The 26,146-nt window shown below is 29.9% G+C and overlaps 3 protein-coding genes across 7 annotated transcripts; 1 reads left to right on the top strand and 2 right to left on the bottom strand.

Annotated features, from left to right (window-relative positions):
• The first annotated feature begins 88 nt into the window (after window positions 1-88).
• On the top strand, window positions 89-4,266 carry LOC103496146 (NDR1/HIN1-like protein 2). The gene is made up of 2 exons (XM_008457887.3): window positions 89-1,497; window positions 3,824-4,266. The coding sequence occupies exons 1-2, from the start codon at window positions 682-684 to the stop codon at window positions 3,908-3,910; spliced, it is 903 nt and encodes a 300-aa protein (XP_008456109.1). The 5' UTR covers window positions 89-681; the 3' UTR covers window positions 3,911-4,266.
• Window positions 4,267-9,772: 5,506 nt separating this feature from the next.
• On the bottom strand, window positions 9,773-13,723 carry LOC103496145 (tubby-like F-box protein 8). Of its 3 annotated transcripts, none has more exons than XM_051086281.1 (6): window positions 13,559-13,723; window positions 12,978-13,055; window positions 11,931-12,368; window positions 11,734-11,821; window positions 11,227-11,359; window positions 9,773-10,791 (listed from the first exon to the last, which is right to left on the bottom strand). In XM_051086281.1, the coding sequence occupies exons 3-6, from the start codon at window positions 12,279-12,281 to the stop codon at window positions 10,077-10,079; spliced, it is 1,287 nt and encodes a 428-aa protein (XP_050942238.1). In that variant the 5' UTR covers window positions 12,282-12,368; window positions 12,978-13,055; window positions 13,559-13,723; the 3' UTR covers window positions 9,773-10,076. The 3 variants fall into 3 exon arrangements, with proteins under 3 accessions (XP_050942238.1, XP_050942239.1, XP_050942240.1); XM_051086282.1 differs by having other exon boundaries at window positions 13,551-13,711; XM_051086283.1 differs by lacking the exon at window positions 13,559-13,723 and adding an exon at window positions 13,339-13,555.
• Window positions 13,724-21,107: 7,384 nt separating this feature from the next.
• On the bottom strand, window positions 21,108-25,883 carry LOC103496144 (uncharacterized). Of its 3 annotated transcripts, XR_007821772.1 has the most exons (4): window positions 25,770-25,883; window positions 25,522-25,666; window positions 25,180-25,230; window positions 21,108-21,333 (listed from the first exon to the last, which is right to left on the bottom strand). XR_007821772.1 is itself a non-coding variant. In XM_008457885.3 (3 exons), exons 1-3 carry the CDS (start codon window positions 25,652-25,654, stop codon window positions 21,278-21,280), a joined length of 240 nt encoding a protein of 79 aa, XP_008456107.1. In that variant the 5' UTR covers window positions 25,655-25,871; the 3' UTR covers window positions 21,108-21,277. The 3 variants fall into 3 exon arrangements, 2 of the variants coding, with proteins under 2 accessions (XP_008456107.1, XP_016901882.1); XM_008457885.3 differs by having other exon boundaries at window positions 25,522-25,871; XM_017046393.2 differs by lacking the exon at window positions 25,770-25,883 and having other exon boundaries at window positions 25,180-25,257; window positions 25,522-25,756.
• Window positions 25,884-26,146: the final 263 nt, after the last annotated feature.

Here is a 26,146-nt window from a genome sequence, read left to right as displayed (position 1 = left end):
TTTTGATGATATGATATTTGATAAAAATAGCTCTACTCTAATCAGGCAAGGCTTCATGAATTTTTCTTTTTATCAACTGAAACAAAATTTAATTATTTGTTTTTAATTAAAAATATAGCTAAACACATCAATGCAATTTTTTTAGTTAAAACAGTTCTTAAATTTTTCAACTAGCCAAATTTTGTACACTCTACATGAGGGTGAAAAAAGATGGATAAAAATGACGAATCAATATTTACCAAATTTCTGTTGTAATTCTTTCAGAAAATCTTCACACCTTGTTACGACGATATCATGATTGAAAAGAAAAGAAAAAAAAAAAAAAAAAGAATAAGGAAAAGCCCTTCGGAAGACCTATGCAGAAAATGAAAATCTAAATTTAGATACAAACTAAACTAATGCTTCAAAACTTGTATGCTTTTGGACTAAATTGTGATAGCAAGTTCTTTTCTTAAAGGTAATTATGAATAATATGATAAAAAAAAAAAAGAAGAAAAAGGAAAGGAAATAGAGAGAAGAGTCGGAAACTTTTCCTTTTGGCACATTGTAACTTTAGTTAAGTATTAAGCAAAGTAGCCAAAGCTCACACACACACACACACATACTCGCACTCTATTCTTACTCTCACTTCAAAGAAGAACAAGAGCAAAAACTAAAAACACACAACATAGAGAATCGATAATGGAGGAAATGACGTCACGACCTCAACTGAACCCTCGCAGCACGCAACCTCCTTTACCACCGCCACCGTCACGACGACCCCATAACAACCATCACCGTCCTCTCCCGCCGCCACCGTCAAGAGCTCCCTTCAATCTTCACTCCAATCCCCGTTCTCCTCCATTCCCATCCACCGCACCTAATCCCAACACTCGCAACACTCGTTATCCATCTCCACCATCTCCGCCGTCCTCTCGTCGGCAACATTTCGGTTACGGAGCGGCATCCTCATCACCTTCCTTCCGAGGCTGCTGCTGTTGCCTCTGCCTCCTCTTCTCCTTCATCGCTCTCCTAGCGATCGCCATCATCCTCGTCATTGTCCTAGCTGTCAAACCTAAAAAGCCTCAATTCGATCTCCAACGAGTCGGTGTTCAATACATGGGAATAACCGCTCCAAATCTATTCTCATTGTCATCCTCCGACGCCGAGACTGCTGCAACAACTTCAACGACATCCGCATCGTTGTCGCTCAACATTCGATTGCTGTTCACGGCGGTGAATCCGAACAAGGTCGGAATAAAATACGGGGATTCGAGGTTTACGGTGATGTACAGAGGGATACCGCTAGGGAAAGCGATAGTACCTGGATTTTACCAAGAGGCACATAGTGAAAGAGAGGTGGAGGCGACGATCGCCGTAGATCGAGTGAATTTGCTACAGGCGGACGCGGCGGATCTGATAAGAGACGCTTCGTTGAACGATCGAGTTGAACTGAGGGTTTTGGGGGAAGTTGGCGCCAGGATCCGCGTCTTGGATTTTGATTCGCCAGGCGTTCAGGTCAGTTTCCCACCTCGTCTTTTCTTAATTACCATTTTCACCTTGCTTTTATTTTTTCTTTTTAAATAAGTATTTATTCGCTTTTGCTTTGAACATTATATGGATAATGGAAGGCTTTCTAATTTTTAGATAATTGATTGGATTTTGGATTCTTCGTAATTAATTTAATTAATCTATTTTTTCCTCAAAATAAATGCATAGATGTGGGTAAGGAATCATAATTACATCTATTAGTATTATTTTGTGGAATATAATTATTTTTACTATTTTCCACAACTTCTTTATTTTTTAATCTCTAACATGAAGATATTATATATGAACTTTATCTACCCATTATCGTAGTGGAAAGAAAATACCATAAGAAAAACTTATGCATACTTAAATGAAATAAGTTGTTGTAGATGGAGTACGATGTGTTGAAAATGGATTTATATTTAAATCTAATTATATTAAGAGAAAAAGATTATAGAATTAATTCACGAGTCTAGATTGGAGTTGAAATATTTCAAAATATTAGAAAATTTTGAGATAAAATTAGGAATGAAATCTATTATGAAAATTTGTAAGTTAATCCCAACAGAAGTTTATGAAGGTTTCTATATACTAACTACAAAGGGTATTCGAATAATTAAATATGAAATGCTTAAAATGGTTTTTGGTCCCAGTTGAAGTAACAATTACAACTAACCATTTCTTTATTGTTTCAAACTTACTTAATCCTTGTCATGAACTTTTTTTTGTTTTTTTTTTTAAAATAAAGAAAATTTATAAACATGTTTGGTATTGTATTACTTTACATAAACAATAAATCTTATTAAATCTTAATAATATATATATCTATCTATATATATATCTATCTATATATATATATATATATATATATATATATATATATTTTAATTCCAAATTTAATTAGCATAATCGCAAAACGCATAATAATATCAAAAAAAAAAAAATACTAAAGTGAATATATAGGCCAACCTAATAAAGTTGTGAAATAATTCTCAATCCCAAGAAAATACAAGCACACGATGAAGGATACTAATGAAAGAAAATTTTGTGGAAAAGAAAAAAGAAAAATAAGTGTGATATTTCATTGATTTACATTTTTTATTTTCCTTTTTGGAGAATATTTATTTTATTTAATGTTTTTAATTTGTGAATAAAAGATTGAAAAAGTTAGAATGACCAAAAATAATTATAATGGAAAATTAATAATAAGCTTGTAATGGAAAGATGTAAAGCATCGGAATTAAGAAAAATGAAATCAACGATAGAATTATAAGGAGGAGGAAGAAGAAGAAGAAGAAGAAGAAGAAGAAGAAGAAGAAGAAGAAGAAGAAGAAGAAGAAGAAGAAGAAGAAGAAGAAGAAGAAAGTGAAAAGTGAAAGAGTAAAAGAAAGCGTTGTTTAAGGAGGAAAGGGTGGGGGTTAATTGGTCATACTTTTTTAACGCGGCGAGCAAAATTAGTGGGGGGCCATACCGACCGAACAAAACTACTTTTGTTTTTCAACCCTTTCACATTTAAAAACTACTTTATCCCCTTCATTCTCCCCATCATCTCTTCTCTCTTTTCATCTGTCTATTATAATAATAATTCCCTCAAATAATCATCTTATAGATACCATATCTATTATACTTTTATATTCTTTTACTACTTTTATCATCTAAAACAACTACTTAATTACAACCAAATACAATAATTGTTGTTCTACAATAATTGTTATTGAAAGAACAGTAAAATAAATTAAAATATTTTCTATATATAGTAAAATTTTAGATTTTATTAATAATAGACGTATATATACTTCCAATTACAAGAATATGTTTTAAATTTTATAGTAAAAACATTAATAGATGATAACAAAATTAGTAATAAATTAGTAATAGGGATTAAATTCAAGATTCTCTTAAAATATATGTAATATAACATTGAACAAGAGCCAGAGCCAAATATATATAAATATATATCAAATGATATTTGAATAGCTAAAACTGACATTTTGAAGATTAGAGACCAAGAAATAACTAAAGTGAATGTTTGAGGATAGGAGGAGATTTAAACCTTTAAGTAACATGCTAACCAATATATTCATAGCTTGACATGTTAATCATTTCACACACTATTGTAACTTTTTTTTTAAAAAAATAAAAAATTCATGCTTATATTTTGATCCGTGCCTAACAAAATACTATTGTTTTGACGATGCTAATCCTTGTTGAATAAGATACTATATAAGAAGTTTAGTGGGAGATCTTACTGATCAATGTATAGCAAAAATGTATGGTTGTTTTGACAAAACTAAAAATGTTCAATAAATGACAGGTGTCAGTGGATTGCTCGATAGTGATAAGTCCAAGGAATCAGTCATTGACTTCAAAGCAATGTGGATTTGATGGGTTCAGTTTATGATTCTTAGCCCATACTTTTCTTTTTTCTGTTCTAACCTAAGTTTCTTCTTCTTCCTCACTCTATTTCTGCTATTTTATACTCAACAGAGATTGGAATGATGAGGGAGAAAAAGAAGAAAAAGAAGAAAAAGAAAGATGTACAAACAAAAAAAAAAAGAAAAAAAAAAAAGAGAACAAGTAGGTGTGTGTGTGTAAAAGTAATTAACAAGCAATCCTTCTGTTCAGTACTTTCACATGGAATGAGTCATCCAAAAGCTAGCAATGGCTTTTTTTTCTGATTCTTAATATTAAAAAAACAAAAGGAATGTTGAGAATCAGAAAACTTTATTCTTTTATATTTTGGGAAGTTTTGTATTTCTTCACGCTGTCCTCTTTGTTGTTCAGTTCGATGGTTGGTTGATTTTTGATCCATTTACATTCCAAGTTTTGTGTTGTCAATGGTTTATCTTGAAGCTTACTCATTTGTTCTTGGGTTGATTGGATTTTGAGCTGAGCAGACCATCTCTATTTCCTTTTGGATCTCATTTATTTATATTTGTTGTTATTTACTAATGTTTCGTCATTTGTAATAAAACATAGTTCCTCTAAGAAATATGTGATTAACAATACACATTAACAAATGTAATGTGATCGTACATGAGAGGATTATCAATCCAATTACATTTGATTATTACGTAAGAATCATACAATCTTTTTTACTAAGTTTTTATCATTTATTCTTTTTACTTAATTGCTATATTTTAATTAAGGGTAAAATACATTTTTTGGTGTACGAGGTTTGAGGTTTGAGGTTTAGTGTTTATTTAGTCCACAAAGTTTTAAAAATTGTATTTAGTTCTTGAGGTTCTACGTATATTGTCTAAATGGTTTAGGTAACAAATTTTAAATGTGAGTGTTCACACGAGATTTTCAGAGAAATTTGATTCGTGGAGTTGAACTTGTGTTGATGTTGTATTTATGTTGATTCGATGCGATGTGGTTCGATCTCTAGAATTTGATCCTCTGATTCTCTCTCGGCTGGATGCTTACGCTTGATTTGAGGAAGCGAAACACGTGATGTTCTTGAAGTTGAAGACTTGGAAGAAAGCTTGGATCTTCAAAGGAGCTTCAATCTTCGAAGTTGTTCTTGAAGTTGAAGACTTAGAAGAAAGCTTGAATCTTCAGAGGAGCTTCAATCTTCGAAGGTGTTCTTGAAATTGGAGTCTTGGAAGAAAGTTTGTATTTTCAATGAAGCTTCAATCTTCGATTGAGGAGGCTTCTATCACTTGGGAGAATTCTCTAGACCTTCTAGACTCAAAAATTTCCAACCCTACAAATGGAGAGAACTCCTCTATTTATAGAGTTCCATGCTGGGCTTTTATGGACTTAAACTTGTTCTGGTCCATGGACCATACCCATGGGCTCAATCACATGGATTTGGGTCATATTTTATTTTAGACTAAATTAAGTTTATTTTTGGGCTCAATTGAATCTTAGTCTAACTAAATAATATTTAATTGAACCAAAATAATTAATTTGACCCAATTCTCATAATAAAGACACGTGACACCATTAGAATTGTCCAATTTGTCTTTAAATTTAATTTGGAACACATGCCAATTTTTAGTTAATCCCAAATATAATTATTTTAGTAAATGATGTGGCAATTTGTGATTGGTTCCAAAATTTCTTATTGAATAGTGAGTTATTTTTTAGATTACGTACTGTTTTTAATTTTTAATTTTTTTGTTCGTTTTCTTTCATCTCATTTTCTCCAACCTTGTTATCGTATGTGCAATGGAAACCAAAACTAATTTGTAATTTATTTTACCATGTCACTAAAACAATTAGAATCGATGTCAGCAAGTAACGATCTAAAAAGTATTTAGTTAACTTTAGTTAAAGGTGTGTTTAGATCAATTTTTAAGTATTTATAAACACTTAAAAAGTCAATCCAAATATGCATCGATCAATGACTATTTAAATTAAAGTATTATGCAGAGATGAGGTATGAAGTATTTGTTTTGAAAATTTTGAGACTGAATAGATATGAAGTGAGATAAAAAAGAGTAAATTTTGCAATTTAATTAAGAGAAATTGTATTGGGTGGCACAATAAAAATCTAATTTAGCATTATTAGCACTAACCTTTTCAATTTTGTAAATATAACAGCTTTCTAATTTTGGTTGATATTTCTTATTTTATTTTTTCATTATTCCAAAATTACCCTTCTTTGCTGTTTTCTCTTCCTCTTTCGTTTTCCTGTATTGTTCTCCTTCATTTTTCGTTTTCTTCTTCTCTTCTCCTCGTCTTCTTCTGCCTCTTTTCTATCGTTCTTCTCCACCGTCCTTCTCTTCTCTTTTCAGTTTCGTTCTTTTAGATTTCTCCCTCTTCGTCGGCTTTTTTTTTATCATCTTCTCCTCATCTTCTTCTCCTATTCTCCTCATTTTTTCTTCAGGGAAAATAAGAATTATGTAGGTATTCCTTCCCTTTTTTGAAGCCCTAATATTATTTCTGTGAATTGCTCATATATTATTTATTCAAATTCGGGCTACGATTTGTTCTTCCTCATCTCTTTTTATTTGTTCCTAATATCTTTTATCGAAAGGAACTTCGTAGATCAGTTTGGTCTTATTTAGTTACGTTTGTTTCTTTTTTTTTTTTTTTTTTAATTTGTATCAGTTTTTTATATCAACGGTATGATATACTTATATTATATGTATTAGTTGATTGATATACTTACTACGTGTTTTTTATTTTCTCTAAATTGTTGCAGTCCATTGTAGTTATGGTTAAATTAGCAGTAATTGTTTTTCAGAGTGGTCAATGGGATGAGCAACATTACTACATGGATTACAAAACAAATTGTGTTTTGGTTGATGGAGTGATATCATCATTTGATTCTTTTGTGAACTTGATTCATACTGAAATTTAGGTTGAGACATGTATTGAACTTTCAGTTTTAATTTGTTGACTATAGGTGATAATGATGTTCAACATGTTATTAAGATTGTAAACATACCATAACAACTGTATCGACAATACATAAAGTGTATTATGCTTAGTGCATCAGGTGTATTTAATTAATTGAGTGTACCAACAGTTTCGCAAGTGTATCAACAACATGTCAAGTGTTTCAAACTAATAATATGTATCAACAAAGTTTAGCAAGTGATTAAGTGTATTAAATCTATCAAGTGTATCAACAAACAATAACAAGTGTATCAACGATATATAACGTGTATCAAAGATATATAAAATGTATCATTCTTAGTACATCAAAGTGTATTTAATTGATTGAGTATATCAACAGTTGAGCAACTGTATCAACCACGTATCAAGTGTATCAAACTAATAATATGCATCAATGAAGTTTAGTAAGTGATTAAGTGTATTAAATCTATCGAGTGTATCAAGAAACAATAACAAGTGTATCAACGATATATAAAGTGTATCATTCTTAGTGTTTCAAGTGTATTTAATTGATTGAGTGTATCAACAACATATCAAGTGTTTTAAACTAATAATATGTATCAGTGAAGTATTAGAGAGTAAAAAAAAAAAGTGTACGAGAAGTACATCAGCAAAACAAATCAGGTGTATCAACGGTATATATTGGTGTATCAACCATATATATTGGTATTAGTAATGACTGAAGGGTGGTTTCGTAATTTCGTATTTTTAAAATGCGGGCTGGACTTCAATTTTGCTATTTTTACAAATGGAAAAATGATGTACTATGGACCTAATTTATGATACTATAATTATCATATTTGCAAGAGCCCCTTTAATTAATTAGGAATATAAAAACGACAATATAGTAATGGTCTATGTTTCATTACAATTCCCTATGCAAGTAAACAGCACTATTGAATATTTTTTTTTTAATTAGGATTACATGGGTTTGTAGTACACACAATTAAAGGAATCTCATTCTTTTTGGAAGGAAGACCTATTAAGATGGATAACATGAATGTCAGCACTAATTACAATTTCAACAATTTTGGTTACAAATTAGTGAACATTACCTAATCTAATTATTTGGTTTTAGATCTCAGTAGACATCTCAATTTTAACTGACCCAACCATTTGGTGAGGTCTCAATTACCTTCCATCTGGTCAACTACAAATTTGGCTTTTTCTTAGACATCAAATTTGGCCTTGTTAATTTCTTTCTTCCACACACACAAAGTTCTCTTCTCTCTCTCTTTTTTTTTTTTTTTTTTTTTAAAAAAAACCAATATTTAGATTCACAAAGCTAATAGTTTAGTTGAGCCAAACTTTTCAAAGATTTTGCTATTTATACGGTTATCTCATTTTTCCAAGTGTTGCTATATACTTAGTTATTTTGAATCTAATTGCTATATTTGTAACTATTTCAATATTAAATAATTTCTTTTATGAGAAAGAAGTTAAGGATACAAAAAAAAAATCCTTGGAAATTTGGCTTAGGCACCTTAAATTTCAATGCTTAGACTTTCAAAAATTTGAACTTTAATTTTGTTTCCAGGTGACAATTCAGATAGCATTTTTTAAAAATGAAGATTAAAAAGATAACGTTATATAGTAATATATGGATATATATTATATTGGGTTGGAATTAGGTAGCATATTGTTTCCTCTTACTATTAGAATGGGAGTAAGCCCCAAATAAGGAATTGAATTTGAAGCCTTTATATGATGATTAAATAATGAAAATTAAAAGTTAAGAGCATAAGGAAAATAAGAGGAAAAAGACAAAATTGAGATAATTGCTTCTCTTCTTCTTCATAGTTTTATTTCATTTGAGGATGAAAACTATGTTTTTTCAACTCAATCCTTTTCTTTGTTTTTTCCCCCAACTCTCCGCATACACTAAAGACTTTTTACACTATACTTCTTCTAGTACTAACAACTACCTTTTCTTTTTTTTTTTTTTCTTGTTTATTCATAAATATTTGTAAACTCTATCGTTTTTTAAAATACGTCCATGTGATACCTTAATTGTTGGTCTACAAATATAAGTTTTAATTGTTGTGTTTTGAGACAATTTCAAAGGGTGGGGATTAATATGAATTCAAAACTATTAAGGCATAGTTGAAAGGTATTCTAACTAAAGCTTAGGTACAAATTGACATCTCAAGTTTCAAACGTATAATTGAAGCTTTAAAAATTTAGATGTATTGTTGCTTTCTATATTGAATTTATGAGTATTTTTCTATATGTATTTTTTTGAAAAAACAAAATAATAATAATAATAATAATAATAAAAGTTAATATTAGCAGAATTTTTTCATTCCCCAGGGGAAAGCTACTAAATTTTAGGCATTGTTCACTTGTTTTCAAGGACTTCAAAAAAATCATCTGTTTTGTTCTTTGAAAAAGTGAATCTTTCTTTAATGATTTGTAAAAGTAGAGACCATTTTGTGTTTGAAATTACTGTTCATAATTTTATATTTGATATCAATTTTTCTATATATATATATATATAAAAAAAACAGTACTTTGTTAAAAATAAATGGCAAAAAAAGAAGAAAAAAAAAAGTGGCCCAACCTTTTGTTCTAATAAGTAAAAGACTGTTTTCAAAAAATTATTCCAAACATATTCCACTTTTACATAATCTTCAGAACCATCCAACCAAAAACCAAAATTATTTATTTGTAAATGATAGACACTGATTTTTTTAGACTATGACATTTTAGTACATTTAAAACTGTTACCCATTTTGCCATTATTACTACAAGTAAAAGAAAAACAGATCATACTATGTATCCAAGAAGCATCTGTAGAAAAAGAGATTCAAGAAATCATATCATATGAACTTTATAAAAACTTTTGAACATAAAGACCAATACTCCTTTTCTTTTCTACTTTATTGTCTATGCTTTTTAAGAGAGGGAGAGGGGTAAAAAGGGCTTTTTCTTCGCCTTCGTTCCTTTTTCAAAGTTTTTGAAGTTGCACATGTAAGAGCTGTTATGAGGGGGTTGAAGATGTCACAGTTACAATTAACTTTTACATCAATAGCCACAACAATGAACTATTTCACTAACCTAGCCATGAAATGACAAGAGGAATACAACTAATAGAGTGAAATCCAAAAGTTAAAAAGAGGGTTGAAAATAAAAAAGAAAAGAAAAAGGGGCCATAAAAGTGGGGGTTTTGTTACTTTTTTTCTGCTCATCATATGCATTACTTTGGATACTTTTCTTTATTCACAAGCCAATTTGGTATCAAAGCTGCTCAAGCATATAGCAAAGGCCTGAAAAGCAGACAACGGATATCGATAATCCATCGTGAACATGTCTTTACCAACCTTCCCAAATTGAAGAATGATCTTGTCGTGCTCGGGTGGGCCTGGTTGAGATGGAGTTGGAGCCCCAGCAGCTGGTTGTATTGCTGCAATCAACTGAAAGTTCTTCACTGATGCAACGGTAACTCGCCCACGAAAGTTGAGGCACCAACATTGCAGCTGTTCGTGCCATCTTGGGGGCTTGTTTTTGAGGACCAAAGGTCTCATCTTTCCCTCCTCATCACCATCCAATGCGGCTCTCCCAATTTCGGAAAATCTAGCACTACTGAACTCCATGGAATGATCTATGGCTTTGGAGAAGGATGCACTCCGGAACGAGTCGTCGAGGGAGTTGGGAGGAAGGAGCTCAGGTTGGCCTGGAACAGTGCCACCGGCATCGAGAGAAGACACTGGTATTGAATGCATTATACAGTGCATTCTCCGGGGTCCTCGTGTGCCTAAGACGTTTAATTCATAACTTATATGGGCTATGTTATAACTGCCAGTAGGGACTTTTGGTGAAACCTTTTTTGAATAAAATCTACGGCTAGTTTTCCCGGGAGGAGGGAGCGGGGCAGCAGTGTACGGAGGTTGAGTATCATAAACAATGAATTTTGTTCCAAGAAAATTCGACCTGAAAATAAACACAAAAATTGAATCAGGAAAGATATATAGACTATGGATGAATAAAGAATCCCAGGAAAAGAAATCAAAATTTCCCATTATGAATTGACAGAAAAAGTGCTCATTGGAAGGCACCATGAAGAACAAAACTCAAGAGAGTTCAATACTTCAGACCAATGAAGAATCAAACCAAGTTGTTGCTCTATCAACACCTCTAATAAATTCAGCTTAAGGGCCTAAACAGGAAATTCTCCTCCTCAAAATTTCCATTTTTCCTTTCTCGATTTATCGTTCAACAGCCAGAGTTTAATAAAATCTCTTGTACAAAAATGCCGCTATTGGAAACAACTAGTCGAATTCACAGTGTAGGCTGTAATTATATCAACACAGAGAGCAAAGTATGCAAACAATAAATTTCATAACTGTTTGTCAAGTGTAATCTCACCTCAGTTTTCCAATGTAGGAGCTACTTGATCTCGAAATGTTTTCGGCATCCATTGAGATAATATACTCCGTGCTAGTAGTTCTTCGTGTACGCTTCGCAGAAAGAAGAAACTTCCCATTTTCAACCAGCAGAGCTGCACCATTGAAGTACCGAAACTATAAATAAATTGAATGGCAGCAGAACAAGAGGCAAATTCCAATTAACAAACCTACTAATAATCAAATAACACAGTCTTTCGTAATTATTTAGAATTTCTTGAATCTTGATTAGCGGCAGTTTTGCTGCACCTTGAGTAAAGTTGCAATGATGGAACACATAAAACAAGTACAACTCTGAAGTACACAAGTTAATGTGAAAAGCTTTATCAAGAATGTACTTTGATCAGAAAAAACTTTGGTGACCTAAGGTCAAAATATAGTATTCTTTGTAGTGTATTTACAATGTCAACCAGCATATTGAGAAAGGTCTGGCACACACAAAATCAAGTAGATAAAAAATATTCCTTACCAGGGCTAAGACACAAGTAGAGGTGGTATGTTAGGTTGGATTTATCTCTCTTAATGAAGCACTGTACAGATCCATCACGCGGTCCTGGCTATAAAATTTATAAGAACATAGAATAAGTATGCAACTTCAAATATTTGGCCCTATGAACTTCTTGTCTAGGTATAGCTGAAGAAATGTCATAGAACTGAAAGCTGTACCTGCTTCAATGACACTGGGAAGGTAAGCTTCCCACAAATTTCTGGACCTTTAACTATCTCCATGCACATAATTCTCCAAGAACGACATACTGCAGCACAAGCAACAACATTCTTTCGTGAAGGCCATGTGTTTTCACTCTCTTCAAGTCTTCGAATAACATCATACAACAGCTCGGGTGGAAGACTAGCCCAGCAGCCATTCTGAACAACAGGTGGCTGGTCATGTAGATCATTCGGCGACGATGCATTGGACTTTCCTCTATGATGACCATTCAACTTGACCTCGAAACCCCGTCTGGATAAGCTCCCAATACTATCCCTCACATCACGAACAATGCTTCGGAATGACATTTTACACAAAACTGATAAAATTAAATCTTGACGCCTCTTCACCACAATATCCTGGTAGATTATATACCAGTTGTCATGTGCCAATGGCTGCAAAAAGATACAAAGAAAATCATAAAGTGCCTCAGAATCTTGTCAATGAAGGCTAAAAGATGGTGAAAATTTTGAAGAAAAGAGCTAAAAGTGAAAAGAAAAGAGATGGGTATTAAAAACAAAGCTGCTTTAGGATGCACCATAAAGTCTAAAGAGGCAAGATTAACAAGTGTAACTAAATCAGGCTCTTTATTCTTATCTTTAGTTGTAAACTACTGGCTCTAAATATGGGAAAGTACGACTATTCCACAAATTCGAAAAGGAAAATCTAGCAATATAGAACCACATAGATCTAAAACAAGAAATAAACTGAACCTTTCCAACCCAAATGGGTACTGAATCCATCAGTATTTCAATTTTCAACTCTCAACCTCAGTAAAATCCAACAATATTATGCAGAAACTAAATTAAATTATCAATAGAATCATTAATTTTCCTCATAATACACAAAAACTTGGTCAAAATTATACATCAGGAAGGGCTTGATGGACTAAATGAGCAAACAGAACAAACTGGTAAGAACTAAGAACAAGTCATCTCCCAGAAATCATGAAGAAACCAAGCGATTAAGGCTGTTAATCTCTACCATTAAGATAAAACACAAACCTGTAAAAGATGTTTCAGGCTCTATCAGAAAGCTAAGTCAGATCAAGCTCTTGAACTGAAGAACAAACCACAAAAGATCTGCCAGTAAAAGAAAGGATGAGAGGAGCAGAGAAATTTCAACAACCTTTTTGAAGAGAAAAAGAGAGAAATGAAGGTGGGTGGAAAGTTCTTCTCGCAAAAATCACAAGAGAAGAAAGACCCATCACAAAAAAAGCTGAAACCCCAACATTTTCCCGGAAAATCAGAGGGGGTTTTCGTTCTTTCTATCCTTTCAGAATCTGGGAAAATGTTTGAAAAAGTAAAAGATGGGGTTGAATGCTTAGATTCGAAAAAGAACAGAACTGGGTTTTGAAGACCAAACCTGAATGATTATGATTAATAAAGAAAGGACTGGCAAAAACTCCCTTTGCTACGAAAGAAGAAAAAAAAGAGGGGGGGAAATATAAAACGAAAATCACACAACTTTTTGGCTAAGTAGCAGAGGAAATCAAGCTATGAGTATGAAGAATGAAAACCCAGAAATGGAAAAACAAAAAGAAGATGAAATCAGAGAGCTTTGGATCAGAAACATACATTACTACCTTTATCAGTCGTCTAAAAAAAGTCTCTCTCTCTCTCTCTCTCTCTCTCGTGCGGACCCCAAAGGGTCATTGAATTTAGCTCACAATCGAGGACCAAAGAAGAAGAGCTACAGTGATTCTATTCTCCACCTAAAAATTTTCAATTTCATGTAATTTCTCAGGCAAATTCATAATAAAAATTATGTCTTTTTTATTTTTTCTTCTCTCTTCATAATTTGATTAAATTGGGTTTCAACCATTTCATTTCAATTAATATATAATTCCCACTAGCAGTTCATGACCAAATGGCCATTTGACTTTTCCCGTGTGTTGTCTGATGAGAAGAAAGAAAATTTAAAATTAAAAGAAAAGAAAAAGAAAATGAAAAATGGGGGGTTTTTATGGTGTACGGGCGTTTGTATAGTATCATTTAATTTGGTCAATTGTACTTTCCATTACCCCTTCTTTTCCTCCTTCCTTCCCTTCTCTTTTCTTCTCTTCTCTTCTCTTCTCTTCTCCCATGTGATCTTATTCCTTTTCCTTTTTTCTTTTTCATTATACTAACATATATATATATATATATATATATATATTAGTTGAATAATGATAATGTATTTTCCATGTCTTTATTTTGTATATAATAAAGTCAAACCCATTTTTTTGTTTCCAATTAAGGGATGTTTTGCTTCAATTCATTAATTTTTTTGGTCACACCTTTTGATATTTCCATTATTGGGTGAGCTTTATCGACCCAACTTAGTTTGTATTTATAATTAACGAGAAGGGGTGACATGCAAAGGAAAAATAATGGCTTCAATATTAGAGCTTGACAATGGATGATTGTAGAATTAAAATAAGAGTTCAACGTTTTAGTTATCTTATCTAAAATTATAATATGGCCTTAAGAGTGGGTTTTTTTTAATCATTTACCGGTTTGGAATAAATCTTATATTAGCTTAACGAGTAGTTGACCTTGACTTGTTTGAGTTTAAGTTCATTTTCACTTACGCTTATTTTTTGTGGTCTTTAGTTTATTTTATTAGGTCTAAATTCATCTATAAAAACCAATACACTCTAGGTTATTTTCTAGAAGGAAAATTGTTTAAAACGATAAAACTATTGAAAATACTTACAAATATAACAAAATATCACAGTTTATCAATAATAAAACTCGATAGACTACTAGATGAGTCTTTTGTAGGGTCTATGCCGATAGAGACAAAATTTTGTTATATTCGTAAATATGTCGGTTCATTTTTCTATATTTTAAAATAACCATGTTTTAATTGATTTATTTTTTAAGATTTGGGACTAACAAGGTATGATCCACCAATTTCTCTCTTGTATTAGATTTAGCATTTTAGGAAGCACTTTATTGTTTGAGTTTAGGAATATATATAAGTCGGGTTGGGCCGGGTTGAAGGAAACTTATAGACCAACCAAAGTATCCGGTTAGCAAAAAAAAATGAATCTTATAGTACGTAAGGGTCAACAAAACCCAAAAAATCCGACTTGGGTTAGCGGGTTGGTTTTCTTTTTTTCATCTCTCCATAATTTATTTAGACAAAATTTCATTTTATTTTTCAATATGTAAGATGAACAAATTGTACAACCCGACAATCCAGCTCAACTTTTTTTTCCTTTAATTTTCTAACCCAACACAAAATTTAACCCAATCCAACCCTTACGGTTTGGGTTGGATAATCCGAGTTGGTCGGATTACCGGTTTTTTTAACACACTTAGTTGAGTTTAGTACAGTACTTTAAAAATGATTTGTTAGTTTAGGTGTGACCAAAAATAGTCTCCCAGGAAAGTTAGAATATGGCAAATATACAAGTGATAAATAACATAGTCATTTGCATGGCATTTTTTTTAATGTTATTTAATAAAGGAGAAATTATAAAAAATAGAACATTTGACAAAATATTTATACTTTGTAGAAAAATTAATTGTAAATTTTTTTTATCTTTTAGTGGTTTTATTCCATGAGTGTGAATAATATGTCAAATTTTTCTACTTTTGAAAAAACTCTCCAATTAAAATGACGAAAACTTATGCTCAAATAATAATAGACAATACAAATATCATAGTAAGATGTGTGGAGGAGAGTTTGTTTTTCTTAACCTAACATTATAGTTATGTAATCTCCTACCTTATTTAAGTTTAAAGTTGAATCTATCAAACTTTAGAACCATATGTTTATTAAATAAGAAGCATGCTACAATTGAGGGGAAATCAATAGTTCTAACATTTTTTTTATCATTTTCTTATTTTTGCTAACTTTATGAGTTATATTTCCACTATTTTGTATCCTTATAATTATTTTCATTCTCCTTATCCAAAGTCAACGATACACACCTAACTAAAACCAAAGAATATGAACCATCCACTTGGCTTCTTTAACAAAAGTGAGATTAGATAATAAGTATGCATGAAATTAATGTATAATTTACTAACCACACAAATTTTACGTCAACGCAAAAAGTTTAACTCACCTTATATGCTTTATAGAAACCAAACTCGATCAAAGTATAGTAACTTCATGTAATGATACATTACTATTATTTCATGTAGTGATTATTATTTTACTTTATATTGATATTTTTATATGATAGTTGTTTGATGACATAATCTTGTCAATCCATACAAAGTTAAGGTATACTTTTGAATTGAACCGTTGTATGAATTATTTTATTTAGTATTTAGCTAAATTTAACCCTTTAATTTTAAGTTATATTTCACAAGTCTCCTTCAAAGGAATTCTCTAAATCTCCCAAATTCTATTAAAATCTTATAACTCAACCAAATGGAACCTACAAAGGCTAAACAATATTTAATTTTCTTCACTGCACTACAAAAGTTAGTGACAAAGACCCAAACTTTAAATTTCTTGGAAAGTTTATAAACCATAACAAAATATTCAAAATTAGAAAATAATAATAATAATAATAATAATAACAATTACATATAAGTCAAAAGCACGAAAAATAGAAATAAAATGGAAATATAATTATAAACATTAATACCTGAATGATTAAATATAAGATTAAGAAAAATGCATAAACCAAACCAAACCAAACCACTTATATGGGTTTGAACATGGTTGAAGTGACAAAATGCTTTTTGTACTTGATTCTTTTTTTTTTTTTTTTTCTTTTTGTCAATTTCAAAGTGTCCATTAAAAAAGATGTATTTATTTTCAAGTCTCTCAACTGCAATTTCTTTTTCGTAAAAGAAAAAGGGCATTTATTATTACAAATACGTTTCTTAGTTCATCTATTTTAAACAAAATTTGAAAAAAAAAAAGTCAGCTAACAAATAGGGACCAGATAAAAACATAAATAAATAAATAAATAAATAAATAACATATATTTATTTATTTAGGGGAAAAAAAGAAAAGAAAAGAAAAAGAAAAGAAAGTCGGGTCGGATGTTGTTGACCGACCCGTTAGTTTGAGTTAGAGTAGTAATGGTAATGGTAATGCAAGGATTGGTGAGTGGAAAAAAAGCAAAGTTCCACGAACATACCATCACTCCTTTTTTATTATCATTTCATTACTATTTGCTTTTCTAATCAAACATTCAACCCCCCAATAAATAAATCTAAATAAAAAACTCTTTTTAATCTCTTCTCCCACCTCACCTCTTTTTCACACCCATTTTTGTCCAATTTATATATTTTGTTTTTCAATGCAATTAGGTTAAATTTCAAATTCAACTTCGATCTTCGTTTTGTTTTCAAGTATAAAAAACAACTTTTGGTGTCAACCACTTTTTTATTTGTTAAAAGTTATTGTAGATATATACTAAACTTTAATTTAGATTATCTTTCTTTCTTTTCTTTTTTATTTTGAAAGAATCAACTTTAATTTACATTTTAGCTTTTCCTACAAATGCCTACCTTCCTTCCTAACTATGTTTATCCTTTTTTAATGTAATTAATCACAATTTATTCTCATTTTTTAAATGATTTTATTTCTTGTATTACTTCAAACTTTTATCAAACAGACAAAGTTAGTTGTCATTTAAACTATACAAATTTTTAAATCATTAAATTACATACAATTAATTTATATATTAAATCAACAATATAAAAATAATTTAAATGATTATTTACTTTATTGGTATAACTTAATATTATTAATGTACCACACCTCCTAATTAATCTAAGCACTATTTTACTTTATCATGCATCTAATTTTTCTAAAATCAAAGCTATGGGCGACATATTATTTTAATAGCTACCGCAATCTCATATTAAGCTTTAGTCATTCAACTTTCTATTCATATTTATGTCCTAAAAACATGTATAATGTAATGCATAAAACAACTTTTGTGTCTAAATTTTATTCGTAAAGTAAACCTTATTTGTTTTTGCATAATTCAATATCCAATAAATTAAGATCCAAGACCAATACATGAAACTTGAATAGTATGTAATTGATATATACTAGTGGGTCACGTTCAAAAGTAATAGTTTGAGAGGTCTCTATAGTATATATAGATAATGTTGGATGCATATTATGGATACAATTCGTTTTGTAAATGTGTTGCAGATAAATAGATTCTAATCATTCATGTGGAGACATACGTGTAGGTGTATCCTATGGAATGAGACTGTATAAGACCAAACCACAAAATAGAAAATCTCTAGTTATAATTACGCCATTAATTATAAAGATGAATATTTCAATTGAAAACCTAGTAACTCAATTTGAAACTTGAGTGGTTATAAACTTCTGCTTGTGAGGATTGTTTTTTGATCAATTGTATTGGTGACAGTAGCTCTAGTTGCCAACTCAATATATGTCTACCATCTTGTGAACAATGTCAAGTGAGGAGCTGGGAACATGACACCACAAAAAGAAATTCACTCTTTCCCACTTATATAGAGAAAACAAATAGGTTGTTCACTTAAATGCTAATTTTGGAACTTAAATAAGTAAGACCTCTCATTGGCTCGAGAGGGGTTTTGTTCATGGTAAAATCATTAACGAATTTTTCATCAAAGGACCGATAATACTTAAAGAAACAATAAGTGACTACAAAGATAAAATGATGATTTGATTCAACTGAATTCGTGAAAGTGCAACTATAGTCTTTAATAGAATGTCTCATTAATTAAAGAGTTTAATTAAAGTCCCTCTGCCAATTTACAACACATTAAACAAGTAAATTTGGTGTAAAAGAATTTGAAATGTTCACATTGTTTAATAGAATTTAAAGAATATATAAATTACTACAATATAATATAAAATTAACTTTGAATTAGCATTAAAATTAAAACTTTAGAGTGCGAGAGCATTCTTTCCAAAAATATAAAAAAAGACAAAGTATTTACATTATATAAAACAATTCCGAAAACAGAAAAAGTCTAAAGGCACATCGTGTAAAGTATCAAAAATGTCCCGTCAACTAGGCCGTCAACAACGCATGCGTAATATATTTGTGATCGTTTAGATTTGGTTATTGTTTGGTACACGATCGTTTAGATATGACTATAATCTATTTTTTTAATTCTATCGTTTAATTTTGTTAAACAATCGTTTAATTTGGTTATACGATCGTTTAAATTTGGTCGTTTTTTTCCTCAAAACTTACACACGATCGTCTAGATTTGCTAAATGATTTTTTAAAATTATTTTCCTACACGATAGTTTATTTTTTTATACGATCGTGTAGATATGGCTACAATTTATTTTTTCAATTCTATAGTTTAATTTTGTTACAAGATCGTCTAATTTGGTTACATTTAAATTTGGTTATACGATCGTTTAGATTTGGATTTCCAAATCTAGACGATTTTTTTTCAAAACTTGGTAGATTTGGATAAACGATTTTTTTAAATTCTTTTGCTACACGATCATTTATTTTTTTTATATGATCGTTTAGATTTGTCTAAATGATTTTTTTAATTCTTTTGGTACACGATCGTTTAGATTTGTCTACCGATGATTTATTTTTTTTACACGATCGTTTACATTTGGCTACTCCAATATAAATAATTTTTTTCAAGATTTTTTATTCGCGATTTTTTAGATTTTGATATTTTTTTGTACACGGTCGTTTGGATTTGGTTATTCAAATTTAAACGACGTAAAAAAAGGAAAGGAAAATAAGAAAGACGATGGAAAAAAAATCACATGAAAAAAAAGGAAAAGAAGAAAGACGAAGGAAATATTAAATGACATAAAAAAGAATCAGAAAAGAAGAAAGACGATAAAAATATTAAACTATGTAAAAAAGAATCAAAAAAAGAAGAAAGACGATTGAAATAAATCACAAAATCAGAAAATAAAAAAACGATGGAAAGAAATCGTAATGAGAAAAGAAAAAAGACATGGAAAGATTTAACGACGTAAAAAAATTGAAAAATAAGAAAGATGATCGAAAGAAATCGCAGAAAAAAGAAGAAGAAAAAGAAGAAAGACGATAAATCACAAAGGAAGACAATGAAAGAAATCGTAGGATGAAGATGAAAGAAATCGCAGGATGAAGATGATTTCATCGGGAGGAAGAAAAAAAAATGGAAGGGCAAACTTGGAATATTTAAAAAATAGTTAATTTTATCGATTTTGTTACACGGGCCATAAATATTTTAGCATTTTGTTATATGTACGTATGTTTTCTAATATTAAATTAATATGAATTAGATTTATATAAAAAAAACTATATGTTAAAAATGAATGTGGATTGGATTCCTATTAAAAAAACTATAGGAAAGAATATGCACATATATATTTTTTAAAATATTGTATTTGATAGATAGTGTACTTATCCAATATATATATTTTTTAAGAATCACAGATGTCGTTATAAAAACAAAAACAAAAGACTAGAGATAAATAAAAAATTGAATTTGATATCGATTAGATCGATTTGTACTGATTAGACACAATAGGCTAAGACGAACCTTAAAAAAGAAAAAAAAACTAATTTGGCTTTGGATCAAAATAGCCTAATAGCCAAGAATAAGGAATACCAAATGTACACAACCATTTGACTCGAAAGATGATCTAACATGACTTGAAAACTCTAAGAAGAATGGTTTAGGTATGAATTTCATTATAAATATACCATGCAAAAGTTCATTCGGCTCAATTTCTCTCCTAGATATACATTTATGTTATTTTGTATGAGCTTATGTGACAAACACCCCATCACTAAGTAGATTTTTCACTTTTGAAGATCATATTCTTTTCCAAATTACAAATTTACCTTGGATTAAAGTCGGATACATTCTCTTCCATTTAAATTTATCTATCATAGTAAATTCAATTTATTTTAGGATAAAAAATTCATTAAGTTGTACTTGATTATAAATACAACATGTTTAACTTTATATTAGGAAAATTATCTTCTTTAGGTTAACGCGCAAACCTCAGACGTAGGTAACATTACATCATTTTCTTTCCCATTTCCTACTACCTTTATTATTGCACCTTCTATCATTAATTTGTGAGAGTTGTAAAAATCTGTGTTGGATAATGCGTCTTTCACAATGTTAAACAGAAATTAATTCTCCTATAATACGAAACAATATCATGTTAGAGGGAAAAAAGAACACATATGCCACACAAAGAAGCACTTATTTAGAAAATGCTTTACATATAGCTTTCACAAACATCTAGAAGAACAAAGAAGCACTTGTTTACAACATACATAAACTATTTTCCCTCGAGATTACTTTCTTTATTACAACATAAGAAACAAAGTGAGATTTCTCACAACATTCACACCTTACCCGCATTTGTTATTCTGTCTCACCAATGCAATATTTTCATCAACTTTGTTATCTGCAATTACATTTATATATACATCCATTATTGTGTGGAATCTCGTGACAAAGTTACAAATACCTCAATTGGTTTATGCATACATTTTCGAACTAACATGTAATAGGGTTCAAATTCTTTTAACCCCCAATGTTGTAGAGTAGTTTCAAAAACAGAAACAAACAAAAAAAGTGACATTTTATACACTATATATATATATATATATAACATAACTAACTATATATAATGATAATTTATACTATCCTAAAAGATGTTACAGGAGAAAACGAATGTTTCTCCCCATTTACGCATTTATTGATCGATAATGTGATTATTCTATGTAATTTTACATTAAAATAATTAAAAAGAACACTTGATTTTCTCCCCTTTAGATTTTGATAATATTCATAAGGAGGAACAATTTTTTTTAATAAAAAAAGTTCAGATTTACGGAGGAGAACAATATTTTAAAAAAGATTTTTTTTTATATATATTCATTAAGAGGGAACAATTTTGGTTTAGACAAAATAATAATCATAACAATTAAGATATATATATATATATATATACACACACACACATAATTAATTAATTTAAAATCTAGAATGTGGTTAAAAAAAATCTATAAATATCTAAGTTGAACATCAATTTTCTAATACCAACACTTCTAGCTATGCAAGAAAAGTAATTACTAGACGCACAAAACAATCTCAAAAAATGATATTTCTTGACGGGCTATAGCAAGCATTGAGAGTAAGCCATAGCCTTTGAAGTCGAGAGTACTTAGTTGAGAAAAAATGATTTCGTAGGAGAACTCCCAACACGTTTCTTTAGAGTTTCCCTAAAAAATAGATCTAAAAACTTTCGGATCTCATTTCCTTCCTACAATTTAACTTAACGTCGTTTGCTCGCACCCCCCTCCCCCCATTTTTTTTCCTTTACCTATTCCATTTGTACATTTCTTTCTTTTGTGCACTCTCTAATCTAGTTTGTAATTTCCTATTTCATAATAATTTTGAATACTTCCATTTTAGGTTTGTATGTTTATAGCTTTTTCTCATATGCTACATGCTTTCGTCTTCATATTTGAAATTCCTACAAAAAGCTTAAACTAAAATATGGTTTTGTTAGCGAAAGGACTTGATGATCGAAGGCTTTAATCATTGTAAGGGCTTTTGTGGTCTTTTGCTTTGAGAAATTAACCACCATGCGATGTTTAGGTTAATTCTTTATTCTTAATGTATATTTGAATGTTATAAAAGCATTTTTTTTATAGATACTTTAATTATTAAATTCATGTGTTGAACTAGTATTTATCTCTATTTGTCAGATTTTGATCAAACTTGGTATGAATTGAGCAAATACAAAGCTCAAGCAACTTATCAATGTTACAAAAGCGAAGGATTCTTGCTTTCAATGAATAACATATCGTTAAATTTTGTAGTTAGCTTCAATTATATGCATTTTAGATTTGCATTTTCTTGCTTGTAGTCGTGACCTTTAAATTATTAATTATTTGGCATACATGACTATGATATTTTTTCTCCTTGAGTAGAACTTTGATTAACAGTTAAGAGTTTATGTGCATAAATTTTTTCTAATTCCATCAATTATATCATTATCCAGCAAAATTTCATATTGAAAGGATTTACATACATTCAATTATTGTTCTTTTGGTTAAAATTTAGACGATAATGTTGCTCTAAATTCTTTTATGATTAAATTTGAGTGTTTTAATATTGTCCCTAACATTTGTAAAACTCTTGAATCCAAACTAGTTTTGGACTCTCTTTTAGCAAAGATCCTCACCTTTGGAACAATTTGAATTTCATTTGTAGTTGTTTAACTTTTATTTAGTTTAGAGTTTTATTTGATATATTCTTAAAATTTGTTGTGATACATGCTTGCATGTTACTAATTATTACTTAGTGTCACAACTTAATTATATGGTAGGTAAATTTGAGGCCTTATTGAAAGTATCTTTCAAAGTCACAAGCCTACATGTAAATTAAACACTTATTTTGTACTCTATATATGTAAACATTATTATTCTTTACTACACCTATCTTTCTTATATGTAATAACAATATTAATAACAATTTTGGTTTGTGTGAAAACTTTTCCTTTTACTCAACTATTATTTATTTGAGTTCTATAAATTTTAGGTTATGAGATCAAATTAAAAATAATTTAACTTGTTAATAAATATTCTATAAAAAGATTAAGAACCTCCCCACGGTTAAACACCTTGTCATGAGATGAATGAGCAATGAAGCTAATGATGAACTCCCAAAGGGATGGTAGCCAACTTCAGGAGTTCATCTCACGACAGGAATTTCTGGACTATATTCCTGGCAATATCAATGACTTTGGTAAAGGATTTTATTTTTTAACGATTATAGGCGTCAAAAGAGTACCTTTTTCTTGTAGTGTCTCCATTTTCTTTTTTGTTTTTCTCTATGCTTTCAATTTTTTTTTTGTTGCTAAAAGGGTGTAATATTATGGTTTTCTTTTTTGCTAAAAGGGTGTAACATTATGGTTTTTTTTTTTTGTAGAATTATTGTTTAACAAATGTACTCAGGTTGTGTGATTGTTTCTGCTTTTAATCTCTATATATAAATAGTTAAATTCAACCTCAACTTTTCAATCATGTAACTTTTCTCCATTATCATACTTTTTTAGTTTCACTAATAGCAAACATCCTTCTCACTTACTGACTTTTTTTTTTTTTTTTTTTGAGAAATTCTATTTTATTTTCACAATAAATATTAAATTTATCTTTTATTTTAAAATTAATAATTACTATATTAAAAAAAATTCCCTTCAGCTTTTTAAAATCTTGGTTTTTAGGGTTTTTTTATAATTATATAGATTTATATTTAATCTCTATATTATTTTTTTAATCTCTATATTATTAAACTTTTATATTTAGATTCTATTTCTAACATTTTCATAAATAGTATCAAACTAGTGTCAATAAAATATTTGCTTAAGCAAAACTTAATGTTTATTATCTATTAATTTAAATATTTTATGCTCTTTTACTAAATATAAAAAAATAAATATTAATTGACGTCAGTGATGCTTCCCTAGTATTGAAACTTTTAACATTTTAAACCTTTTTCCATGTTTCACTTTTTAAAAAGGAAAAAAAAAAAATTGTACTTGCTTTCTCACAATTTCTTTACTGTTTTTATCTTAAAGAAATTCAAAAGCTAAATGCTAAAAACAAATGATATATTTTCAAAATCTATTTTTTTTTTTAGATTTTCAAAAGTATTTCGAAAAATTAACAAAAAGAAACTTGGAAAAACATCGGTAAAAAGCTAATGAAAAAGAATAGAAAAAGGAAAAGAAACCTTATTAAAAAAAAAAAAACCAAAACCAAGCAAGAATTTGAAAACTAAAAAAATAGCTTTTAATAACTGACATTTGTTTGTAAGAACTTAGATTTAAGAAATAGCTTTTAAGAACTTGCCTTTGTCTTTGTTTTTTAAATTTTGGGTAAGAACCCAATCATTAGAGTAATAAATGGGGAGAAGTAGGTTTAAATTATAACGGAATTAAAGACTTATCATAAGCTGACTTGTTCAAAAGATGATGAGATCAAATTCTCTAACAAAAATGAAAAGATAAGCTTCTTTAATTGAGAATTCAGAGAATAATATAGATAAAAATGAAAATCAAATCGCCATTAATTATATGTATATATATATATATATATATATTGGATTGAATGGTGAAAATAAGATAATGAAAATGGAAGTGGGAGCTGGCATTAATATTCTACGATTCTCATAAAATAAAACAGATCTAAGTATCAACATTTAAATTAAAAAGAGAAAGTAAAGAAGGAAAAGGAAATACCTGGACCGCACTTGATTCTACACTTCCCCTCACAACGCTGCATCACCCTCGCTGCACCACAACACCCAACCCAACCATCTTTTTTCTTTAAACCACCATTTTCAATTCAAAATCAATTCTTAAATGAAAAACACTTGGTTAGTTATTTCAAAACACACAAAGCAATCAAGCCCAGCACCCATACATTTTGAAATTTAATTTGATTTCAAATCAATAACGAATTGCTGCAAGAAAATGGAACCCTGGATGCCTAAAATGCCGATTCAGTCACAATTGAGTAGGGCTAGAAAAAGTTAGGGCTCAATTTGAGAAAATTTAGAGAAAGGAAATGTTTAAACTCACTGTCTTTCTGGACACAAGCAGTGAAACAGGCGTCGATGCAGTCCGCAGCATCTGCCGAAACCGTCACCACCGCCTCCGCAGAAAGTAACAATAAACAGAGAATCGCTGCCGCCGCTGCCGCTGATTTCTCCATCGCCGCCAGCCACTGTTTTAGATCAGAATGTACTTTTATTCTATTACTTTGTTTGTGTGGGTAAGATAGATATGTATTGCAAATTGGTAAAGAAATTTTAGTTGGAAATTCCTACCCGCCACGTCTCCTACTTATTAATTGAAAAGGCGAAAAGGCTTTTCAATTTTTTCTTCCCAAAATAACTCACCCACTTTCCCCAATTCGAAGGGAATTCAATGCTCTACTTTGTTTGGCTTACAAACAATTATTTTTATTTATTATATTAAGAAAATTTTTATTTCACAAAATATTTTTATTTCATCAAAAGTTTAAGTATAATTAATTTGATCTGCAGTGATCATGGTAAATAGTTTATTAATTTTTATATTTTCAAAAAACCTCCAATTACATATTTACTCTTTTAGTTTGGGTTAAATTATTATCTTCCTTGAACTGGCGTTTGAGGCAAGATGTCATTGTCTACATTTGAGGTACAAAATATGCATAATATTA

This window comes from Cucumis melo, chromosome 6 (assembly GCF_025177605.1).
Source record: "Cucumis melo cultivar AY chromosome 6, USDA_Cmelo_AY_1.0, whole genome shotgun sequence".
Classification (NCBI taxonomy): Eukaryota; Viridiplantae; Streptophyta; class Magnoliopsida; order Cucurbitales; family Cucurbitaceae; genus Cucumis; species Cucumis melo.
This window is presented reverse-complemented; position numbering and strand designations above follow the sequence as displayed.